General features: G+C 54.8%; 1 protein-coding gene and 1 long non-coding RNA gene across 5 annotated transcripts in view; both read right to left on the bottom strand.

Annotated features, from left to right (window-relative positions):
• LOC113600101 (uncharacterized) lies at positions 1–4,560 on the bottom strand. Its single transcript, XR_003421056.2, has 2 exons — positions 2,640–4,560; positions 1–528 (listed from the first exon to the last, which is right to left on the bottom strand). It is a non-coding gene; the product is annotated as an uncharacterized LOC113600101 (long non-coding RNA).
• A 1,392-nt stretch (positions 4,561–5,952) lies between these two features.
• Positions 5,953–24,444, bottom strand: part of PALD1 (phosphatase domain containing paladin 1) — a 75,589-nt gene continuing 57,097 nt past the window's right edge. For 2 of the 4 annotated variants that reach the window (XM_053206858.1, XM_027062184.2), the window contains exons 19-20: positions 10,198–10,353; positions 5,955–8,252 (exon numbers count right to left, since the gene is read on the bottom strand). In XM_053206858.1, coding sequence (XP_053062833.1) covers positions 8,100–8,252; positions 10,198–10,353 — 309 coding nt within the window. In that variant the 3' untranslated portion in view covers positions 5,955–8,099. Of the gene's footprint in view, positions 8,253–10,197; positions 10,354–24,444 lie in introns of all 4 variants that reach the window. The other 2 variants (XM_053206859.1, XM_027062183.2) reach the window with 2 other exon arrangements.

The following is a 24,444-nucleotide window of genomic DNA, read 5'->3' as shown; positions in this document are numbered from 1 at the left end:
GACAGTGTGTTACAGCCCCTTTATCTACTTCAAGGCCTGTCACTACCCCCCTCCCAAGAATTTGTCCTTGATTTGGTTGGGAGGGGGGGTGGTTAAAATGTCCTTTTATGATATGGGAGTGTTGTGATAGTGGTTAGTTTCTTTTTAATGGGCTTACTTTGCAGAATTTTACATCCTCATATTCTTTTGAGAATTCTATATGCCTCTGAGGTAAGAAAAAAAGTTGGGGAACCACTGGAGAGAACACAAAATGGAGCCCCCCCTCCTTTTTGGGTTTCACCGTTTTTGCGTTTGAGAGCCTGATGTCACCTCTGGATCCTCTCCCAAGAAAACGGTATAAACACACTTTTACACGCAGCTTCAAGCCTCTGAAGCCCTGGAACTCTCCGTGAAGAAAGCAGGAAGGCTCCTTAAGTGAGGGTCTGGATAGGCACCCACAGACTCAGGGAGGTTCTTAGGAAAGGCAGTTTCTTTGGGTCTCCAGGCTCTGGGTTAGTGATTGGCATCAATCTAAATGCTCTGGTGGGTCTAGAAAGGAAGGGGAAAGAAAGAGCACCAGGCAGGGAGTCGGCGTGCTGGCTCTGCCCTTGACTCCCTGCGTCACCTTGGCCGAGGGATTGCCCTTCAAGTCTCAGATCTCCCAACTGCTCAGTGAAGAGGTCAGCTGAGGGGAAGTGCAAGGTCCCTCAGGGACCATATTCCAGAAGCGAAGGAGTTTCTAGTAGGGAGTTCCAATAGCAAGAAAATATTACTTCCTTGGGCTGTCCTAGAGCTACCGGAGGGGTGACGTCCACGCGGGGCTTGGAAGAAAGCTGTGCTGGTTATTTTCTGTTCCTCTCTCCCCGCCGCTCCCCATCTCTGGAGGCTGACCCCACAGACCATGTTGCTGGGACCTTTGCCAGTCAAAGGGACGCACTGACAGGTGAGCAGATGGGAGAAGAGAGAAGTTGGGCCTTTACCCCACCCCCACCGGCCCTGTGCTCAGTGGAGTTGCTCTAGCCGTGGTTGCTCCCCCCCCAACTCAGCTCCTGTTGGATGGTCCCCAGGGCCCCCTGAGGATGTCTGTAGCAGGTTCGGGTGTTGCTGCGCTGCCCCTCGCCCCACTCAGGTCCAGGGCCGGTTACCACCTGCCCCCGCGTAGTTCCTGGGTACCTCCCCACTCCTAGCTGGTCCCCTTAACCCTGCCCACATCCCTGTGTATGGTCCTTGCATTCAATCCTCATCACAATCCAAGCTAAGGCCGCCATTCATTCTCCGCCCGGGCCCTAAATGCCACAGCGTCAGGCACATGGTATATACTATTTGTAATTAAATATTAAAATTAAAGATACGCCCCGATTTCCCTTTATCCAAAGTCCTTAAATATCATAAGAAGTGTATCCCTTGGAAAATTCTATGCCAGCGCTAGGGTAAGAAGAGGTCAGAAATTGCTACGCATCCCTGAAAGACAGAAGGCCGATGGGATGGGATGGGATGGGATGGGATGGGATGGGATGGGGAGATGGCAGCCGGAACCCGGGCAAGATACAAGGTGCCTAAATCTGACTGCACCATAACGTACAGCTTCCCTGTGACAAAGTACCCTCTAAAATGGCTACAAGCTCCGGGGAGCCTGGGTGGCTCCGCGGGTTGAGCCTCCGACTCTTGATTTTGGCTCAGGTCATGATCCCAGGGTGGTGGGATCGAGCCCCACGTCGGGCTGTGTGCTGAGTGTGGAGCCTGCTTAAGATGCTCTCTCTCCCCCCTGCCCCTCTCCCCCACTCACATTCTCTCTCTCTCTCAAATAAAAAATACTAAAAATAAAAGAGGTAGAAAGCTAGATTTTTAAAAATTTCAAAAATAAATAATGGCAAGCCCAGACCAACTGGGTAAAAGAATTTGTTGTATATCTATCTACCTATCTATCCAGGAATTAAACAGATTATACTAAACATTTATGCATATTTTTTCATATTAATTTAAGAAAGACAACCTAGTACGAAAATAAACACATAAGAGAATAAACCCAAAGGGCGGATAAACATGTGAAAAGATGTTCCATCTCACTAGTAATTGAAAAAGTCATTTTAAGATAAAAATAAGACTGTTTTTTTTCCTTATCCAATCGGCAAAAGTTAAAAAAGGTCAGTGACCTCAACTGTCAGAGTGGAAAGGGGGAAGCGGGTGCCGTCATGAGCCATTGGGTGTTTAATTCAGCCCAGAAGATGGCCTCATTTAGTTCAAAGAGAGAATGACAGTTACTTTGAGATAGCGTAGACATGCTGTCACCTAGGCCTTGTGCATGGGTGATGTGAGCAGAGGGTAGGAAAAGGAAAGAATAAGCTAAGGGGGGTACGAGATGACACTTAAAAGGCCCATGTCTTAGAAAATCTGTCACCATGACTCACAGGAAATAAGCCTTCTTGTGGGTGTTGAGGGGAACCTCTTGAAAGTACGTGGGGGTTTGAACAGCATAAAGTCCAAGAACCACAAGACCTTAAGGGAGGGCTTTCAAAGAAATCATTCTGTCCCCCTCAACCCCTCCACCACCCAACCGAAGAGAGCTAGGGCACCCTTCCAGAAGGATTCCAATCACTGACCATGTCAAAGGGGATGCCAGTACCAAAGAGGATTCTGGTATTGCTGGCTCCAACACCCACCTGTGAAATAAGCAAAGGCCTGGAATCAGATGCCCTCCGGCCTCCGTATCCCGATCCATAAAATGCGGGTCATACCACCACCTTGTGGTATTGTTGGAGCGCTGAATGGGATGATGACCGTCAACAAAGCCAACTACAATGCCTGACAAAGTAAATACTCTCCTACAGGACAGAATAAAATAAGCAAAGGTTATTGATCTGAGGACGGACTGGCTGCAGTGTAGACGGAGGCCACAGCAGAATGGAGAGGACGTTCCCTCTAAGGGAACGTGTGCGTCTGATGATATTTGAAAGCTAGAAATAATGCAGCATATATGGGAAATGAAGGGTCACCATCTTTACAAATCAGGAAGAAAGAGACCAACACCGCAAAGGAAAGTCGGCGAAAGACACGGACCATTCGGAAAAGAGAACGTAAGTGTCCAATATCCATGAACTACAGTTCACGCGTACTATCAATTTAAAAGGAATATAAAATTAAACCAGTATGAGATGCTGTATTTTGAGCTACCAAACTGGCGAGAACTTTTAAAAAATGCAACGGGAAGTGCTGACGAGAGCAGGAACAGTAGGCTCGTCACCTGCTCCTTGGGAATGCAGGTAGGACATTTCCAGGGGACACACTGGAGGGGGCGTATCCAAAAACTTTGAAATGGGCAGCCCTCTTATTTAGAAAATAACCAGAAGTTTGCACCGCCCTATGCAGATTTAGGGGTACCAACTTCTTTCTCCTCCACCCCTCTACCCTCAAAGACTGAGCCATGATTTCCCGGCCCCCTGTCAACAGGACCCGTGGCTCCTCACGTGAGACGGGAGAGCAGTACAAGAGACAGACAGTGGAATCCGGCTGGAAATGGAACAGATGAAGTTGGAGACAGGCAGTCATTTTTCCAGAGCCAAGAGAAAGCTGACCGTCACCAGAAAGAGGGGACAAAGCAGTTGCTCTCGTGGGGGCGGGGGGGGGGGGCGCCAAGACAAAAGTGAGGGTGCGTCATCAGGTCCTCAGAGTGACAGACGCCAAGAAGGGATGAGATGTAGGAGAGATTTACTGGAGAACTCCCTGTGAAGGATAAAGGAGGAGGGGAAGAAGGCAGGGAGGGCCTTCGGATGGGCCCACGATGCGGGTCTGACAGTTGTGAAAGGAGAACAGGAAGGAAGGTCCCCACGCTGCCGTGTGGCCTGAGGCGCTCTTGGGCCGAGCATCGGGAAGAGCCCTGGGAAGGCTGCCAGTTGGAGAAGCACCACAATGGGCAGAAGGTGCCCAGCTCTAGAGGCCCCTGGAGCTTCCTGACCCAACCCTGCTTGGCCACCCAAAGGCAGGGAAACTTTCTAGAAGCCGGGTGGTCTGCCCTAATCCAAGTGAGCAAACGTACAGAAACGCTGTCCACTAGCTCAGCCAGGGATCCCCCAGGGCTGGCCTCGTCCAGGACACCCCCACGTCAGCCCTTCCCAAGGCCTCTCCCTGACCTGCACCCACCACCCCTCCCACCAGGCTGCCCCACACCCGCTCTGGTCATTTAGAAGTCAGCATGGCTTTCCCAGAGAACAGCTGCATGGGACACCGAGGAGTGCCTTTGTCCCCTCGTCCCAGCTCCTCTAGGAGGGAAGGAGACCCGGACGGAGAGCTGGAGGCTGCCACCGGCCCCTGACTCCCTGGCATTACCTGCCTCCTGGCTCCAGCGTCCCTGACTTTTAAGGAGCCTCCTGTGTCCACATCACTTCTTTGGTGGCATCTCAGCCGGGCTCCTTTGTTCCGGGTCTCGTACCCTACATTAACTTTGATCTCACCCTCCAAATAAGCATCCCATTCACAGTTGAGGAAATGGAGACTCAGAGACACAAGGTGGTCCACAATCCAACTGCCAGGGTATGGATGCCCAAACCGCTCCTGCTGCCTGAGCAGAGAAAGGGGTGTGTCTCATGGTATTCAGGGAATGCCACAGCCAGGGACAGTGCAGCCAGGAGAAAGGCCCAACCAGCATGGGCCGCTCTAGGGACACGGGTGTCTTCTAGAGCCAGAGGGTGGGAGAGGGAGTGGGGGCTGGGGGAACAAAGATACTGCTCGAATTTTCACAACTAGCAGCTGATCATGCTTTACCTAGGTGAGTAAAAAATGAACCGCCTTGGGGCGCCTGGGTGGCTCAGTCGGTTAAGCGTCGGACTCTCGACCTCAGCTCAGGTCATCACCTCACGGTTTGTGAGATCGAGCCCCACGTCGGGCTCTGTGCTGACAACACAAAGCCTGCTTGGGATTCACTCTCTTCCTGTCTCTTTGCCCATCCCTCGCTCGTGCTCTTTCCCTCTCTCTCAAAAATACACATTAAAAAAAAAAAAAAGGCAAACAGCCTTTTGTGAGGTAAAACCAATATAAAGATACGACAGTGCTGATTCTGCAGAAGCAGCTGGGGGTCCCCTACTGGACACGGCAGGGAAGACCTGTCAGCAACTTCTGGGCGGGCACTCCATTTTTCCAGTTCATCCTAAACTGGTTCTTGGGATGAGGAGGGAAACCAAAGGCCCTCTGGGGGCCCCTCTTGCACAGAATATGGCCCATTCCTAGTGTCTGCTCAAGGCCGGGAGGGTAAACAGGGTCAGGAGGAGCTCAGATCACTGGTGCCGTGGGGTCCTGGGATGAGGTGGCTTGACTCCAGGCATAGTATGCCCGCAGGCTCCACGACCTCGGTTGTTTCCTCATTCTAGAAGCTCTGTCAGAAGAGAGCGGTGGAAGTCCGGGCCCCAGGCTGAACTCTGACCTTGTACTCCACCTCACAGCTCCTGTCTACCAGCACCCCGTGCCACACCCGTTCTCGCCATACCCAGTGCACATGACTCGTTCACTCTCTTCCCTGAAATGCCACAGGCTCCGGAAGGTGGGCTGTCCCTGTCCACACACCAATTTGTACCTGTCGAATCACCGCCCACAGCCCACTTTCAGGTATCTCCAAATTACACACCCACCCTTATGTATGGAAGCCCGCGTGTGCTCATCGGCCCCCACAGGTACACCTCCAAGCTAGGCAGGGTCCCACCTAAGGCCGTCTGGTCTGGGCACAGGGACAAACTGGTGTGGCAGGCCCCCCGGGAGCCCCGGAAGCCTTTGGGAAAGAAAACAGTGCAAGGGTGCGGGAGCCAGGCCCTCAGGGGGCAGTGGGAGGACAGGGTACCCGGGGGGACACTCCCGTGAACACCATCCACTCCTGCGTATGTATCCCCCCACCCAGACCCTCGTACCCCAGGCAAAGAAGCGCCCCTCCCCCACCAGGCGCGCGCGCGCGTGCACACACACACACACACACACACACACACACTCTGGTGTGCATGTCTCCACACTCACGTTCAGAAGCCACATGGGGCATCCTTGGACTCTGCTGTGCGGGGAGGTAACCCCAGGAGGCCTTCCCTCCCAGACTGGGAAGATCACCTACCCCAGCACATGGGGCTCTGGGTTCCATCCTGACCACCCCCCAGCTGACCTCAGAACTAGAACCCAGAGGTCTTTCATTCCCCTAACCCTGGGAGAGCGTGGGGAGAAAGCCTGGGGTCTGCTCTCCGCCTCACTCTCCTCACTGCCTCTTCATCACACACTAATCAATGCAATTGTGTCTGAGCATTTGGGGGCCTGAAGGGGCCAAGGAAAGCCTGCGGGGGTGAGAGGAGGGAGTAGAGGCTGAGGTCCACCCTCCATCATAACCCTTGAGATTCCATTTTGCTCCATGTCTCTGAACACAACAGTCCTTCACCTCTGAGTATGAATTAGCCTATTATGCTGCTGGACAGCCCTGGGCATCCTGAGTGAGACGGTAACGCATGAAGGATGTGAAGGAAGGAGAGGGATGTCAGGAAAAACTTACCTTCTCCAAGAATTGGGAGCACTAAGGGCTGGTGCTTTCAACTCACCTTGCCCACCCACCACAGCTGTATCACGTCTGTAACATCTGCCCCACACTACAGACATCAGCAGGCGGGGCACATTTCACATTTAGCCATTTTTTTTAATGCTCAAAAGCTCTGTACAAAAAAAAAAAAAGTCACAAATGAGTCCTCACAACACCCCTGTGAGGTAGGTAGGCAAGTATTATTCTCCCATTTTACAAATGGGGAAACTGAGGCAGAGAGGCGCAGTGACCGGCCAGTGGTCCCAGCACAGCTGAAAGTCAGGGCCAACCGTGAAAACACAAAGGATCCCTCTCGGTTCAGCCTGAGCTCTGACCCCTCCTCTAGACCTTGTCTGCAAAGAAATCAAAACTCTCTAATATATGCAAAAATCAACAAACCTGACAGATCTGAAAAGGGAGGGAATGGACATACAGTAGTTTCGCAGATTTCAGCCAAGACGGCCCAATTCCTTCCAATGCTAGGGAGATGGGAACAGAGACACATCCGCCTGATTTTCCACAGAAGCGCACGCACCCAACCAGGAAGGGCCGCATAGGCAGCCTTCAGGCCGCCCGGCCCCTGGGCTTCAGCGGAGAACAGTCCCCAGAGCAAGAGCCAGACTCAACTCCACAGGGCCGTGCCCTCCCGCCCCTCCCAGCGGCCTTCCCACTGTCGGGACAGCCTCCTGCTCACCAGCCCCTTCTGTTCCCTCTGGAGGGAAGCTCGGGGGGGTCCTCAGCTCGGATGGCCTGCAACCCAGGTGAGCCCTCACACCCTCCTTAGCCCTCTTCACCATTCCCTCAGGGTCACCCAGCAGTCCTCGGGGCTCCTGCTGCAGCAGATGGGGACTGGAGCCATCTAGGCCACCAGGGCAGGGAAGAAGCACAGAAGGACCCACTGCTGGGAGCTTGGCTTCCTCAGCCCTTCCCGCCCTGGCGCCCGGGAAACGGAGCAGGCCTCTTCCCGGGGCCGCATCCACCTTCTAGAAGCTCTTTCCTCCCGAGAGGACCCCTCCCTTCCAGCTCCTTGGAGACCCTCACAGTCCTGCCATCCCCAGGAGACGGACAAGGGGAAGGAAGGAGAAGGGGCACGAGAGGCCAGGGAACTGGGTGAGGCTGCCATTAAAGTGACCAGTCCACCAAGAGCCCTGTCCGCTCCCTGGGGAGCCAGGGGCCCCAGGGCAGTGCTTAGGCAGCAAAAGGGGAGAAGCCAAGCAGGAGGGCAGCAAGAGAAAGCAAGAGAAGGAACCGGACTCTGCACCTGAGGCTGTGAGGACCGCTCGGAAGCGGGAGAGGAAAGCGCATGCGTGCAAGTGGAGCGTGGCTTCGTTTGGTGGCTACTTGGGGACTGAGCTCCTTGGAAGCCATCTTCGGTCTGCAAGGCACACGCCGGGCCTGTGTGCCTGTGGTTTACAAGTATACCTGTGCACTAATTGTCCTATCAAAACCTCTTCTTAAAAAAGGGTCCCAACCCCACTCCAGTCTCTGCGGGAAGCTGGGGAATGGGTTCCTCAGGACGGCTCCCAGTGAGGAGCACCTGGAGCACGCCTGTGGGAGGGGGCACACAGGGGCGGGGGAGCACCTCCTACAGGAAGTCTCCAGCAGCGGCGGGCTCAAGGCCGTGGCTCCGCTCCTGCCACCGGCAGCGCAGCCCGGAGAAGGGCTGGTCCTGCACGCTCTGCAGCTCGGGGAAGCCCAGCTGATTGAGGATCTCATAGACTCCAGCCTTTGATGCCACCTGGGGAAGACAGCAGAGATGGGGGCGGAGTTCCCAGGGAGACAGGTCACCCCCCCCACCCCCACATCACCACACCTTCCTCCCTGCACTGGGCTCCAAAACACACAGGTGAGCCTGGGGCCCAGCGCTGCCTTCCCCAAGCTCAGCGACCCGAGCAAGTTTGTGTTTTGACCGCCAATGGCCGCTCTGAGTTTCAGTTCCCTTATAACAGGGACAACAGGCTCCACCTCCCAGGACCATGATGGAAGGCTACAGAGCACAGAGAGCACCCAGCAGATAGTAAGGAAATGGACAGCCGCGCAGGAAGCCAAGTGCCCCTGTGCCTGTGCCGCCCTGATGTTCCCACTGAGATGCTCAGGGGCACAGAAGGCAGCAGGGAGACAGGAGCCAGCGACAGCCCTGTGGCTGTGTGTTCGGGCTGTGAACCAGGCAGGTCCACCGCAGGCCTCAGTGCAGGAGGGCGGGCTAGGGGCTCCCTGTACATTCCCCATGCAGCCCTGGGCCCAGCAGCCCAGGGCCCGGCACTAGACTCAACCCACTCAACAACCAGCCCCCTTCTCTCTCCACCATCCTTGGAGATGGGGAGGATTCAGGCTCCACTCAGACCAACGGTCCCCAGGCAACCCTCCCCCCGCCACGCTCCACTCATCCCCACGATGGAGGGACTGAGGGCCCCAGAGGCTGGAGCCCACACGCTGGACTGGACCAGTTCTCTCCTTCCTTGATACGCCCCCAACACGAGCCACCTAGGTTCAGCTGGGGAGGGGATCAAGTTCCTGCCCAGCCCCTGGTTCCCCCAATTTCTACTCTCCAAGCGGAGCCCAAGCAGAGGTGTCTGAAGTCCCCCACTACCTCCATCCATCCCACCCAGGGGTCCAAAGAGGAAGCCGAGCCCAGTCCTGCTCAGGAGGATGGCCCTGATGTGGACTTGGTGTGATCCACCCCCGATCAGGGCTCCTGACTCAACACACATCTGCCCAAGGACCACCCTGAAGGCTTGCCTTCAGCCCAACTACCCAGCAGCCAGCAGCCACTGCCATGGTCCCTCTGCCTCTGTTCCCGCAGCTCTGACCTCACCCACACTCCTACCTAAGCCCCCGTGCCCTTCCTACGCCTACTCTGGCGGGGTCACCAGCTCCCACTCTCCGCCCCGCCTGCCCCAGGGGAGCTAACTCCAGCCTCGAGTCCGGATTAGAACCATCAGGACAGGCCGGCAAGGTCAGGAGAGACCGGCATCCGGGCGGAGGGGTAATTACAGGCTGCTCTGCCCAGCGCGGGGAGGAGGCCTCTCTCCTGACCTAGAGGTGCCAAGGCAGCAGCTCTGTCCCCAAAACCAGCCAAGCCGGAGGAAGAACTACAAGAACCGGGAGGCCAAGCAGAGAGAGGGACGGCGGAGACTGAACGAGAGGGCAGTGTCTCAGGCCAGACACGGTGGGCTTTGCAGCGAACCGACTGGCCCTAGTGCTGACCATGAACGCGGTACTTACTCTGTGCTCAGTCTCCTCCTCTGTACAATGGGAGAGTAAGAGTGGCCACGTAAGGCAGCCCCGCTTACCCAGGGCCCAGAAGGTGGCACCGGGTATGTCTCATGGACTCCCCCCCCCCCCGCCCCCACAACGTCCTGAGGTGGCACGGACAGTAACAAGATGCATCTTACTGCTGAGGACTGCTGGTTAGAGGGCTCAGCTTGTCCGAGGTCACAGCTGGAAGGCGGCAGGGGCCACGCCACCATCTTGCCCCTCGCAGGGCACAGGTGAGGGGTGAACGCAACAATGGGCATGGAGCACCGGGGAATGTCAGCCTCGGGGACACACCGAGGGCCCCCACACGCCTGCTCACCCTCCTCCTCCTCCAGCACTCACTCATCCAGCTTTTCCCGACTGCCCGCCAAGTACGGGTGCCTGAGGGGTGGCCTCAGCCCCATGCCCACCCCCCCGCATCTCACCTCCCGCATCCAGGCGCTGAAGGGCCTCTGCCAGGAGTCGGCCTTCTCCAGGTGGAGGTAGGCGTTGAGGAGCACCAGGTAAACGTAGCGCTCCAGGTACTGTAGGCTCCGAAGCTGCAGCCTCCGGGCCTCCGGCTCCGATTTGGCCGCTTTGGCCTGGAAGACGGCACGGGGTGGGAGTCAGACACACCACACGCTCACACCCCGGCTGCCCTCGGCACCAGCACCAGGACAGGAGGAAGGGGTTCAGACAGCAAGGCCAAGGGCACCACCCCAGTTACAGGAGAGGACAACAGATGGCAAGGCTAAGCCGTCAGGGCTCCGACTGTGGATGCAGCACGGCCTCACCCACCCCCCACACCTCCACACCCCCGTGGCCCAGGCTCCGTGGCCTCCAGCTGCTCACGGGCAGGTGAGTGTATCGCTGTCTGGGAGGGGAACCCCCCTCTTGGCCTCTGACCCCAACCAGTCCCTTGCTGACTTCCTCGCCCATTCCTCAAGTGGCTCAGGATCAGGGGCAGAGGGGAGTCAATATAGCCCTCGGCCCTGGCCCTACCCTCCGCAAGGCTGGGACAGATCCCAGAAAGGCCACCAGGGCCGGGGATAAACAAGAGATCCGGTGGCTGAGGGGAGAAAGAGCTGTGTGTGCACTGGGTGGAGGGACATCAATCTGTTTAACGAGCCACCTTGGGCAGCTTCTAGGAGAACAGCACCAGGTGACATGCTGGGGAGAGAAAGGACAGCCACATGATTAAAGATAGGCTTCCCAGAGAGCGTGGGATTTGGCTGGGCTGTGTGGGCGGAGAGAGCGAGCAGCCTGTGGGGCGGTGCAGAGGTGAGGCCGGTGCCCGGCAGGTGGGGACTGGAAGGGGCTGGCCTGGCTGGAACGAGGGTGTGAGGGGACAGGAAGGGGAGCTGGACTGGCAGCCAAGTGTGGAAGCCTACCCTCTACTCCAGCCCAGTTCCCACCCTGGCATGCAGATGCCTGGGGCCCCAGCCCAGACCGATCAGATGGGAGCCTGTGGGCCTACACATCAGGGTTCCAAGAAGCTCCCCGGGTGATTCTCTGTGGCCAGGGTATAGCACCATGGCTTTAGCATGGGGGGAGCCACTGAAGGTTTGGGGGTAGGAGTGACCTATTAACAGAAGACTCACAAGAGGCTAATGCTTAGGAGGAAGGGGACTTAAATGGGGTCCTCTTGAGGCTTTCTTGGCATGGGCATCGGTGGGCACCCCAAGACATACAGAGTCAGCTCCCCCGCTGGACAGTGTCCCTGCCACCAGGTCTGAGTTGTTCCTCTGACCTGCCACAGACATGCAGCCCAGCCTGGAGGCTGAGCTCCGGAGAGGGAACACGGCACCTCATCTCACCCCCCGCCCCTTCTCACCCCACACCCTCCAGGCCCCCACCCAGGGCCCAGAGCAGCTCTCTGTGCTCCAGGAAGATGCAGTTCAGAGGCCGTTCCCTCGGGTGCCAGAAACATCTGAGGGAGGGCGCACAGCCAGTCCAGGGCCTCCGGGAACCAGGAAGGGCGGCCTCCCAACAGCCGGGCCATGGCTGAAAGCCTTCTCGCGGGGACACAGCTCAGCCCAGTGTGTCTCCTCCGGGCCGCCGCAGGAAGGCCCCAGACATGACATGACCTACAGCCCCAAGAACCAGGAGCTGGAGGGGGACCGTCTGCAGGGCCTGAGCTCCCCTACCCCCCACTTCTGCCTCAGGTAACAGCCTTCCTGGGATGGAGCAAGTGGTTACGGAAACTTGCACAGCCAGCCCACCCACACCATCCGGAGGGAGCTCTGGGTCCCCAGGGATGGGGCAGGAGTGGAGGGTGGGCAGTGGATGGGACCCCAGAGCAGGGAGGGCCCACGACCACTGCTCTGACTCCCTGGGAGACATGATGGGGCTCTGGTCCCAGTTCTGCCATTTCACCTGTCAGCCCCCATGATTCTGGAGGTGGAATTGCTAGAGCACGTAAGGTGCACCTGTAAACCATGAAGAGCCACGGTGATCTTTGGAGCAGGAGAGAGCGCTACAACAGGAAGAGGAAGCGTGCGTAGGCCCTGCCTGCAGTGGCACCCATAGTCTGGGTGGGGGGCAGAGGACAACTGCAGAGCACCCAGAGCAACCGGGTCAGGGGACCAAGGCAGGGCAGGGGGCTGGACCAGGACGGGCATCGAAAAAGGTGCCCGGGTGGCTCAGTCGGTTAGGGTCCAACTTTAGCTCAGGTCATTAGCTCAGTTTAGGAGTTTGAGCCTCGCGTCAGGCTCACTGCTGACAGACATCTCAAGAGTCTGGAGCCTGCTTCAGATCGTCTGTCCCACTCTCTCTCTCCACCCCACCCCCACTCACTCTCTGTCCCTCTCAAAATAAATAAATACACTTTAAAAAAAAAAGGTGGTGATATATTAGAGGTGGGTTGGGAAAAAGCAGGGCAGGAAGGTGCCCTGAGAGGGGGAGGAAAGGGGTCAGAGAGTGAGGTGTGTCCAAGGGAGACTGACAGGGAAGGGGGCAACAGGGGAGGCTGGGGCCCAGAATAGGGTGTGGAAGCCACTCCAGGCCCTGATGCTATGGACAAAGGGGCCACTGAAGGCTTCTGGCGGATGTGAGGGTGGAAATGGCCCCATGGCTGCTGCAGGAAGATGAATGGAGCAGAGAAAGACAGGTGCCTTGTTTTAAGGACCAACCAACCAGGGGCTCAAAAAAGTGCAGTTTTGCTTAGCAATTAGGACGCGGAGGGGCCCCTGGATGGCTCAGTCGGTTAAGCGTCCGACTTCAGCTCAGGTCTGATCTCACCGTTCATGAGTTCGAGCCCCACGTCGGGCTCTGTGCTGACAGCTCGGAGCCTGGAGCCTGCTTCGGATCCTGTGTCTCCCTCGCTCTCTGCCCCTCCCCCACCCGTGCTCTGTGTCTCTCTTTCAAAAATAAACATTAAAAAAAAAAAAGAAATCAGGAAGTGGACAAAAAATTAAAAGAAGTTTCTACCTAGATACAAAGTATGGCCAATACACCACCATCTGCCAACCCCTAAGTGGTTACTCCGTGCTACACCGCACTGGGCACTCATCACCCCATCCCTTCCCAATCTCCATCCCTGGAGCCTACTCGACATTTTCTTAGAAAGGAGAGGAAGTCACCCCCAGATCCACCAGGCAAGAACCATTTTAAACTGCTTTCAGCTAGAGAGCTCTAACGACACATCCTACAGGCATGAGAAGCCCTCAGCTCTGGGTTGGCCCACGGGTTGGCCCGGGGGCAGAGCCACACAAGCCCTATCCTCTCCAAGCCCCCCCGCTCCCATGGGGACAGAGGCCTGCTGCTCCCAGAGACACCAGAGGGGACAGAGTCTGAGGAATATTCAGGGTGGAGAGGTTGAGTGTCCTTCTGAGCCCTACTGGTAAGTAGGGTAGAATTATCTCTAAATTCGGACCACAAGTAAAGGTGACACTGACAACCCCCCCCCCCCCACGAGGTGCCATGGGCTATTCCTGCATGATCGCAGGCTATGATTTGGGACAATGACCCATCTTCCCATCAAGGCCCTGGTTTCCTTAAAATCACCCCATGTTGGCACCATCTGGGGAGGAGGAGAGGCCAGCCACCTCCTGTCGGTAAAAATAGTGGCACCGTTTTTAAATGGCCCAGCCGGCCAGGCTGTCATTAGCTGTGGTGGAGCTGGACAAGGCTTCCTCATCCACTGGGCCTGAGCCCTAAAATAGAAGAGGCCTCGGAAAGGTGGCCGGGGTGCTGGGCATTTCAGCTCTCTCCAGCCTGAGGTCGGCCAGCCTCAGCGTGGGCCCAGCGTGGCAGGCAGTGGTTCCCCTGAAGCTCTGCTCTTTGCTGGGCCACAAGGAAGAGGCCCACGGAGGCCGGGCTGCTGTGCCTCCCCAGGTGTGTCTGGGGCCGACTACATACCACATGCCAGACTGAGCACATCACACCCAGAGCTCACTGTAGATCCTAACTTGCCCTCCTAGCAACCCCGTGAAAGAAGAGGGACGTCCCGTTTTGCAGATGAGGCCGGGCCAGACGCCAGGGTTCCCGTCTGGGACAGGCATTACAAACACCCAGCTCAGCTCTCTGACCGCCCTGGGCCCTTTCGCCACAGTCGAGCTCAACCACACCCTGTCTCACTCTTGCCTCTCTACCTTTACCCCCCGGCCTTGCTCCTGCCTGGAAAGCCCTTCTCCTCCACCAGGCCTGGCCCTGCTCCACTCGTCCCTTCAGGCCCTGGCCGAGCCCTGGCTCTCCTGAAGCCTGCTCTGAGTGCTCCAGCCCCTTCTCGGCCTCCTCTGCTCCCCAAGGAACGATCGGTCTGGAAGACAAGCCTGGGGGCAGGCACCGGACTCTAAGCAGGCTCCCACCTTCCCTCCTCCCCACCACCCTGAATGTCAGTGTCAGGGCTCAGACTAGGCGTGAAGCAGGCAAGGGGTTGGTGGGTCAGCACACTTCCAGTGCCATCTGGAATCGGGATTCCAGGCAGGACACTGGGAACCCCACATGTGCACCTCCACCCCCGGGAATCCGGACTCTGCCGTGCTACCCCTGCTTGTGGGCTCCAGGGGGATATCGATCTGGCTTCTCAAACTCACAGAGCATGTCCCAGGCGAACCTCCTGAGGTCTCCCCAAATCTGCCCGCCCGCGTGTCTGCCCGTCTTAATGCTCATCCTTCCTGCTGCTCAGCCCAAAGCCTGGCATTTCTCCCTACCTTCGCCCTTTCTCGGCCCTACATCCAGCTAGTCAGGGCACCTCATTGACTCCACTTCAAACACTCCCAGATGAAGCTCACCTCTCACCACCTCAAGTCAAGCACCTGTCTGGCCTCCCTGGCCACCCTCCCTCCCACTTCTGAGACCTATTCTCAACACAGCGCCAGAGTGATCCTGCTAGAATCTTAAGTCGGCTCCTCTGCTCAACCCACTGCACAGGCCCCCACTGGCACTCAGTGGAGAAACCAACGTCTGTGTGATCGTCCCTGGATGATCGATCCCAGACCAGGCCCCATCCAGCCTTCCCCCTGTCCGCGTGGCCGCTGACCTCCTCTCTTGCCCCTCCCTGCTCCTCCTCCTTGCCCCTCCAACACACCAGGAAGCCCCCACCTCAGGGCCTTTGCACTTGCCATATCCCTCTGTCTGGATGTCAGCACGGCTCTCCCATTTACCCCCTCCGATCTTTGTGCAAATGCCACCTTCTTCATCAAGCCCTTTCCTAACCCAGATCGGATGTTAAGACTGCAACCCCCTACGCCCACAGACGTATCGCTACCCGACACAACGTGACTTTGACTCATATGCTGTTCCTCACGTGTCTCCCTCAGAGAGCGTGGGTCCCCCGAGGGTAGGAGCGTCCCCGTTCTGAGGTATGCCCAGGACTAGCACAGTGCCCGGCACTTGGAAGGTATGCGATAAACGTCTGCCAAGTCAGTGACTAACGGGTCTATCTTCCGTTTTTATTAAGCCCCAAATCACAGACCGCCTGGGGTTACCTAGATCAACCCCTCTGCTTTCCGGAAGGGGAGATCAAGGTCAAAGAGGTGAACTGACATGTCAGGGTCACCTGGAGAGCTGGGCACAGCATAGGCTGCCGGGCAAACGGAACCCAAAAAGAGAAACAAGGGGAACAAGTGGGGCCAGGCTCAGGGCCTGAGTCAATCCGGGCCAGACAACACCCCTGTTACTCGAGTATCCCTGCTGCCGTTCCCCCGACCCACTCAGTTGGAACGACCATGGCCCCGTGGCCTCTGCTGTCCAGGTGAAGCAGGGCTGGGCAGGCGGGCATGGCAGAGTCCGGGCTGGACAGACAGCCCTCAAAGTTGGTTCGTCGCTGCAGGGCAAGGTCCCAGAGCTCCGACCCCATCATTCTCAAAGTTCAACACACCGCCCACTCCTTGTCGGACATGGGCCCTCAAGCAATCGGTGCCAGCTGCTTCCAGGGGCTTTCTATGAGTCCCTGCAAACTGTCCTCAGGCCTGTCCTGGGGCGTCAAGCACGCGGAAGCTTTCTGTAACTCCCAAGAAGGGAGAGAACGGCCCTCGGCCCATAGACAAGGAACCGGTTTTCCAAAGAACACCTCCTGTTCAGTACTTTCAGAGCAGGAAGGGACTAAACCTGGCACCATGGGCTTCTGTGTGTGTCATTCATTCACCAAAGGTTGTTCACCCCTAGCCGGGCTCTGCACTTCAGTGCCAAGCATGGTCCCCGCCCTCAGGAGCCCACTGCCCTGCACATAACCTAGTGGGCTGGCCAGGTGTCCCAGCGCCGCTGCCCACCACCCCCTGCACACCCGCTCCCACCTCACCTAGTACCCCGGCTGGTGCTCATCACCACCCTTCAAGGCAGGTAGGGGAAGCAATAGTGACCCCAGGTGACAGATGGCACAGGAGAGGCCCGGGCAGGCCAAAGCAATGTGGCAAAGGTCGTGCAGGGAGCTGCTGGCAGAGGCCAGGCTAGAGCTCAGGGCTTCCGACCCACACCCAGGGCTCCTCAGGTCGCTAGAGAAGACTGCCCTCTCCTGGCAGACGGGCAGTGTGGACAAAGAACAAGAAGGCATAAGGAAGGCAGGGCCGAGTTTTCCTGTTTCATCGTACAAGGACTTACTCAACCTCCCGCCCATCTATCTGCTCACTAGACTGGCGTCTCCAGAGCCCGAGGTGGGCCAGGCAGGGCCTGCGGTCAGAGTTTCAGAGCCGAGACCCTGCACGGCAGAAGAGAGACAAGCAGCAGAAAGAGGCGGCCCCAGTGACAACCACGACCCTGACAACGACAGCCGTGCGCACGGAGGCAGCGGCTCGTGCACGTGGAGTGGGCGCGGCCGAGGTGGGTACCCCTCCCAAACCACTGCGAGTTCCAAGCCTCGGGTGCGCACTTAGAAACAAGCCTGGCACACGGCTCCGGCTCTGTGGATGCCTGCTGTTGCATAAACCGGGAAACGCCCCTGCAGGGTGCAAATTGCTCCAGCTCAGCCACACAGCGAGGAGGAAGGGAAAGCGAGAGAGGTCTCAGCTACTGAGAACGCGGGCCCTACACACGTGCACGCATGTGCACACGCACGCAGCACACACACACACACCCTCTCCCCGTTCTGGCAGCCGCTGGATGACCCAGTGGCTCAATTTTGGGCTGAGTGTGAAAGAGCCTTAGGAGGCAACCCTTTCCCTCCATCGTATTTTATGTGACAGCACACGGCATTCCAGGGTGGCTCCGATCGCATGGCCCTGGCCCCGGAGACACATTACCTACTGGAATGAGGTCTCCAGGGAACAGCTTTGGCCAAGCCAGAGTCTTGGAGAGACTGAGAGAGACCCCACCTGGGGCTCAGAGCCAAAACTGTCTCACTCTATATTTTTCGTAAGATAATAACCTTCGACTTTGGGGACACTGAGCTCAGTCTCTGACCTCTTGGCAACTCTGCACCAACCCGGGCCGGCGCATGCAGTAGGGCCTGGGGACGTCCTTGCAGTAGGGCCTGGGGACGTCCCTGCCGACCCCTCCTTTTTCCACCACAATAAAACTGCCTCCTGGGTCATGGTCATCCAGAAGGAAAGGAACACAGGCAGAGGAGTTGGGAGATAGGTTCTGGTCCTGCCTCAAGCTGGTCACAGAGTCATTAGGCCTCAGTGCCTTCCTCGGTAAAATGGGCCTTGTAAATCCCACTGTCATCTCCTTACCAGCGGCTCTGAGGACCAAAGGAGACAAAAAAGTAAGTTCTGAGAAAACTCGAAAAGCACTGCTCCAAGTGAAAGCACTACAGTCTTCGTAAAATAAATCTCAACTTGAGACCAAAGGACATTTTCTTTCTCTTTGCGGGGCTTTTATCTCAGCTTTTCTTCAAACTCTTTCTGAAGGGACAGAAGGGAGACACATTAGACTGTGTTAAATACAGAACACTAAGAATTAACGTCACCAGCCAAGGCTAAGCAAAAGGCCCGCTGGCATTAATGATTCTAGCAGGACTTCCTCCAGGAGCCCTGACCTTGGTTTCTGTCACAAACATTTTCCCTTTCCAGGCCCAGCAGGAAACAACTAATTCACCATATGGTGTCACCACCGTGGGCTGGTGGCCATCTTGGATTCTCTCAGCCTGGGGCCCAGCCTTCTCACCTCTATCGAAACCTCAAGGAGTGGCTTAGTTCAAAGAGGTTTCTCTTTTTTTCCTTTCGAGGTGGTTTTCTAAATGCCCTGAGCATTCTGGCCCCCTCACACGCATAGGATTGATCAGGCCCTGACCCACTGTCACTGACGCTCTAGAGAATGGGGGAGGCATCACTGAGCTGCAACCCACAGAGGCCAGGCAGCCCAAATCAGGCCCAGGCAGAGAGGGCGGCCCAGACTGTTAGGACACCAGGCAAGGCCTGTCTCCATGGAAAATGTGTATGCAGCTTTGGTCCCACCCCCCCACCCCACTCCTATACCTGTGACCCGAGGCTGGGATTCGCTCCTACCCTCCGGCCTTCTGAGGCTGGGAATACAAGGGCAAGGATCATGGATTCTAGTTGTTCTTTTCCCCCACAGCAGGGCTTGAGGTGGGAGGGAAGTGTAACTGCCTCCGACTTGGGAAGCCGTGTGGCACCTGGAGTGGATGTGACCTGAGAGTCGGTCTGGGGCCTCTCTCTCCTCCTGCCACCCACCAGCTGTGGGTTCTTGGGCAAGCCCAGTGCCTCCCTTCCTCAGATACAAAATGGAGGCACTGTTACGGTCTGCCCTTCATCAGGCACAGGTACAGAGTAAGGACTGAGCCAGGAGTACCCCCGCTGCTGGGGGTGCCTCCCACACAGGTTCCCAGTGGGGACACATGGGGGCTGGGTCCCCTGGCCTCCAGCACTGGCCTCTAACAACTCCCAGCCTCCCCCCAGGAGCCCCTCCATCTTTCTTCTCCCGGCCCACCCAGGTCACTCAGACCCTCATCACCGACTACAGGTCTATCCGACTCTGGAGGGACCTTAGGGCTCACCAACCCCAACAGCCTTCCCCTTGGCTTTACAGAAGCCCCTCCCAAACCTCCTTTGAACAGGAGCAAATCAAGTGAAAACCCAAGCTCAGGGCCTGCCTTCCTGCCTCCCCTGCACCCCGGCCAAGTATCTTTCCGTAAGTACTGCAGTTAATTCGTGGAGAGGGAACGCGAGAGCCAGCATATCACTATTTTGCAAACCCTCAATGAAGTAAAGAGCGCAGGGGACGAGCAGCTGCAGCTGCCAGGTCACAGAAGAGACCACGGGGCCTTCTGAGCCCACGTGGCGGCACACAGCACCCCTGTGACTCTGCTGGCCGAAACCAAGCCAAATCTGATCGAGCCTCTGGCTCCACCCGGCGACACAGGGGGCACAGGAGCTGCGACATGACATGGCCCAGCTAAACCTGGGGGTGCAACGAGCAGGGTCCAGACTGGGGGATGCCCGGTGAGCAAGCCCGTTACCTCAGCAGACACACTTCAGGGGAAGAAGAGCAGGCAGAGCGGTTCTAGATTCCACGGGCCACATCGGCCACATGTGAGCTGTGGCGCTTGTTTGGATCCTGATCCAAGGCCAACAGACTCTATGGGACCAGGTGAGAACATCTAAACGCTCACCAGGTATTAGATCGTAAGAAACTACTGTCATTTTAAGTATGATAATGACCTTTTTTTAAAAGATCCCTCCCCAGTGGGGCACCTGGGTGGCTCAGTCAGTGGAGCGTCTGACTTCAGCTCAGGTCACGATCTCACAGTTCGTGAGTTCGAGCCCCGCGTCAGGCTCTGTGCTGACAGCTCGGGGCCTGGAGCCTGCTTTGGATTCTGTGTCTCCCTCTCTGTTCCTCCCCTGCTCATACTCTGTCTCTCTCTCTCTCTCTCTCAAAAATAAAGATTAAAAAAAATAGAAAAAAAATAAAAGATCCCTCCCCCCCTTAAGGTACCTGCTGAAATACTGGCAGAGGAAGTAACAGGAGGTCTGGGACTTGTTTCAAAATAATCTGGGGGGGGGGGGGCAGGGAGAGGGCTGGGGAGGAACCTTAGGTGAACTAAGACTAGCCCTGATTGATAATTCCTGAAGCTGGGAGGTGGGCACACAAGGGTTTATGAAATCACTCTCCCAGTTTTGAAATTTTGTTTGAAATTCTCCAAAATAATTAAAAGAAAACTGAGGTCTGACCTTCCGACTCCATCACCAATCTTACTTACTTCTAAGCATCAGCCTACAGAAATTATCTGCACTGATTAAAGAGCAACACACACTGCGAGTTCAATGTGGCATCACCCACCCAGAGCACAACGGGGGGCGATGTGACAGTCCACCTCTACGGGGACGGCGGGTGACACTGGGTGCTTCCACTCTACAGACTCTGTGAACATGAAATATGATGACGATGTAAGACTATTCAGCAAACAAGATAAAGTGTCCATGAGCTGAAACTATGGTCTAACGTTGTCTTTATAATAACAAGCTACAAACAGCCCTCCTGCCTGCTGTGTTTATTTTTAAAATTTTTTTTTAATGTTTTTATTTATTTTTGAGACAGAGAGAGACAGAGCATGAGCAGGGGAGGGGCAGAGACAGGGGGAGACAGAATCTGAAGCGGGCTCCAGGCTCTGAGCTGTCAGCACAGAGCCTGACGCGGGGCTTGAACTCACAGAGTGTGAGATCATGACCTGAGCTGAAGTCGGACATTCAACCGCCTGAGCCACCCAGGCGCCCCAGGGCCTGCTGTGTTAAATAAGCAGCCAGGTACTTGGGGCGCCTGGGTGGCTCAGTCGGTTAAGTGTCTGACTTTGGCTCAGGTCATGATCTCACGGTTCGTGGCCCTTGTCTGGCTGTGTGCTGACGGATCAGAGCCTGGAACCCGCTTCGGATTCTGTGTCTCCCTCTCTCCCTACCCCTCCCCCGCTCATTCTCTCTCTCTCTCTCTCTCTCTCTCTCTCTCTCAAAAATAAACATTAAAAATAAATTTAAATAAACAGCCAGGTACCAAGGGTGAGATGCACCTGCCCATTTCTAGAGGAGTCAGTCCACGGGAGGGAAAGGGTAGAGGAAGCAGCTGCCTTTCTGGAGCTTCAAGTAGTGAGGCCTGCAGCCCACCAGGGACAACAGGGACCGAGACCCTCAGGTGAAAGGTGACGTGGTCAGGGGAGGGGCTTGGGGCTAGGAGTGAGAATTTTTGTGTCTTATCCCCGCTCTGCTACCAACTCACAGGGGACCCTAGACAACCCACTCTCTAGCTCATCTGCAAACAGAGGAGACGGATGCTCTGTAAGTCCTTTAGCACTAAAATCTGAGGGTCTCTATGGGGACTTGGAAGCTCCAGGAACATCACAGGATGCTCCGGCCCTGCAGGGGTCCTCAGAGCCCCCCCATTAGCTGAACGCTTCCTGTGCCCAGCCAAGCCCTGCCAGGAAGCAGTACTGATGCAGCCTGGCAGGTGGGGACGCAGGCGGTCAGAGAGGCTGTCGGCACCCAGGCCCCTCCCATTCCCACATCCACATTCCTTCTGCCAGTCAGCCCAGAACAATCTAACCCACTTCCTTAATGAACTCCATTCCAGAGTCCACACGCATGCACGGAGCGGGCCAGAGGCCCCTTCTAATCTGGAGGCAGCTGGAGCAGCTCACGCCAGCCTGACCTCAGGCAGGACGCGTGCTCTGGGTCCGGCCAGGTCAAGCGCAGGGTGACCTTGAAGGAGGTGTTCTGCCTTTCTGACTAAAGGACATAGAGGCCCGGTTGCCAAAAGCTGTGATTCCCAAATCGGGGTCCATAACCGGTTTCATGAGTCCACAGGAATTTAGAAATGCAAACCTGCTCAAGGAATGTTCTCCACTCTGAGATAAAGTCCATTCTACTTTTCTGGTACTAAAACATCCTTTCTTTTATGAAATGCCAACCACATTTGATGGTAGTTAGGTTTTTAAACTTTTTGTCTCTTTCTTTCCTTCCTTCCTTTTCTTGAAAACGGATACGTTTAACAAGGTTATACACTGGCAACCTTTAGAAAGGTCCTTCCCTTTTTAAAACTGTCCTGTGAAATCCCCACCACTGGGATTAAGGTGGCTTTTAGCTCTTCCTGCAGTCCTGGGACCTCTAAGGTTAGTGTCCTTATAAGAAAAGGTATCAGAAGGCCCATGCCTTTCTCTCTCCCTCCCTGCTATCTGTCCACATACAGGCACCAGGGAAAGGCCATAAGGGGACATGATGAGAAGGCGGCCATATGCATGCAGGATGAGAGCACTCACTAGAAACCAAATCGGTCAGAACCTTCATCCTGGGCTTTCCAGCATTCACATCGTGAGAAAATAAGTTTCTGCTGCTTAGGCCATGTGGTCTGTGGTATTTTGTTGTGGCCGCCCGAGCTGACTAATGCTCTTATGATGGCCTCTCTCTGGTCTAGGTGTCAATCTCCTCTGCAAAAGTGAGACAGTGACATTCCATGAGGCCAGCATCACCCTACTGCCAAACCAAACAAAGACATCAAAGGAAAAAGAAAACTACGAACCAGTATCTCTTACAAATCTGATGCAAAAATCTTCAACAAACCAAATCTAGCAACGTAAAAAGATACACATCATGACCAAGTCGGATTTAACCCAGGAATGCAAGGCTGGTTTAACATCCAAAATCCAATTAAAGTAATATACCACGTCAATAGAATAAAGAGCAAAAACCATATAATCATCTCAACAGACATGGAAAAGGCATCTGATAATATTAAAACGCCTCCTCATGAAAAAAAAAAAAAAAACCCTGATAAACTGAGAATGGAAGGGAACTTTCTCAAGATGACAAGAATATCTACGAAAAGGTCATAGCTAACATCATACTTAATGTGAAAGGCTGCAAGCTTGCCCCCTAAGGCCAAGAACAGAACAGGGATGTCTGCTCTAGCTACTTTTATTTAACATTCTACTGGAGGACCTACCAAGGCAATTGAGCAAGAAAATTAAATAAAAGCCATCCAAATTACAAAGGAAGATGTAGGGGTGCCTGGGTGGCTCAGTCGGTTGAGCGTCCCACTCTTGATATCCGCTCAGGTCACGATCTCATTGTTCGTGGGTTTGAACCCCAAGTCGGGCTCCAGGCTGACAGCACAGAGCCTACTTGGGATTCTCTTTCTCTCTCACTCTCTGCCCCTCCCCTATGCTCATGTTCTCTCTCTCTCTCTTAAAATAAATAAACTTTATTTTTTACTATTATTCTTTTTTTACATTTATTTATTTTTGAGAGAGAGAGAGCGTGAGCAGGAGAGGGGCAGAGAAAGAAAGAGACACAGAATCCGAAGCAGGCTTCAGGCTCTGAGCTGTCAGCATAAAGCCTGATGGGGGGCTTGAGCCCACAAACTGTGAGAACATGACCTGAGCCGAAATCGGACACTCAACCGACTAAGCCACCCAAGTGCCCCAATAAATAAACTTTAAAACAAGAAAGGAAATAAAACTATCTCTATTTGTAAATGGCATGATCTTATAAATAGAAAATTCTAAGAATTCACTAAAAAGGTATTAAAACTAATGAATTAGGTTAGCAAGGTTGTAAGATAAATCAATATTCGAATATCAGGGCGCCTGGGTGGCTCAGTCAGTTAGGCATCTGACTCTTGATTTTGGTTCAGGTAATGATCTCAGGGCTTGTGGGATCGAGCCCCATGTCAGGCTCTGTGCTGACAGCATGGAGCCTACTTGGGATTCTCTCTCCCCCTGTCCATCCCCCACTCGTACTCTCTGTCTCTCAAAATAAATAAACATTTAAAAAATAATACTAAAAAATATATATACAAATATCAACTGTATTTCTATATAATAACAATGAACAAACTAAAAATGAAATTGAGAAATCAATTCTACAATAGAACAAAAGCAATAAACTACTTATGAATAAAACTTAACATAAGAAGTATAAAACTTACAGTCTGGAAACTATAACACATCACGTAAAAAAGTAAAGAAGACCTAAATAAATGAAAAGACATCTCATGTTCATGAGGCAAAAGAGTAATTATTGTTAAGATGGCAATACTTCCCAAAGTCACCTACATGTTCAACGCAATCCCCATCAAAATCTCAGCTGTAATCCTAAAATTCGAAATGCAAAGGACCAAGAATAGCCAAAAAAAAAAAAAAAAAAAATCTGAAAAAGAAATTCAGAGTTGGAGAACCCATTTCCTAATTTCAAAATTCACTGCAATACTATGGTAATTAAGACAGGGTTGTGCTGGCACAGAACAGACAAATGGATCAATGGAATAGGATTGAAAGTTCAGAAATAAGCCCCCACATTTTCAAAAGTCAGTGG

This window comes from Acinonyx jubatus, chromosome D2 (assembly GCF_027475565.1).
Source record: "Acinonyx jubatus isolate Ajub_Pintada_27869175 chromosome D2, VMU_Ajub_asm_v1.0, whole genome shotgun sequence".
NCBI classification, from domain to species: Eukaryota; Metazoa; Chordata; class Mammalia; order Carnivora; family Felidae; genus Acinonyx; species Acinonyx jubatus.
Note: the sequence above shows the minus strand (reverse complement) of the source record. Positions and strands in the feature narration are given on the sequence as shown.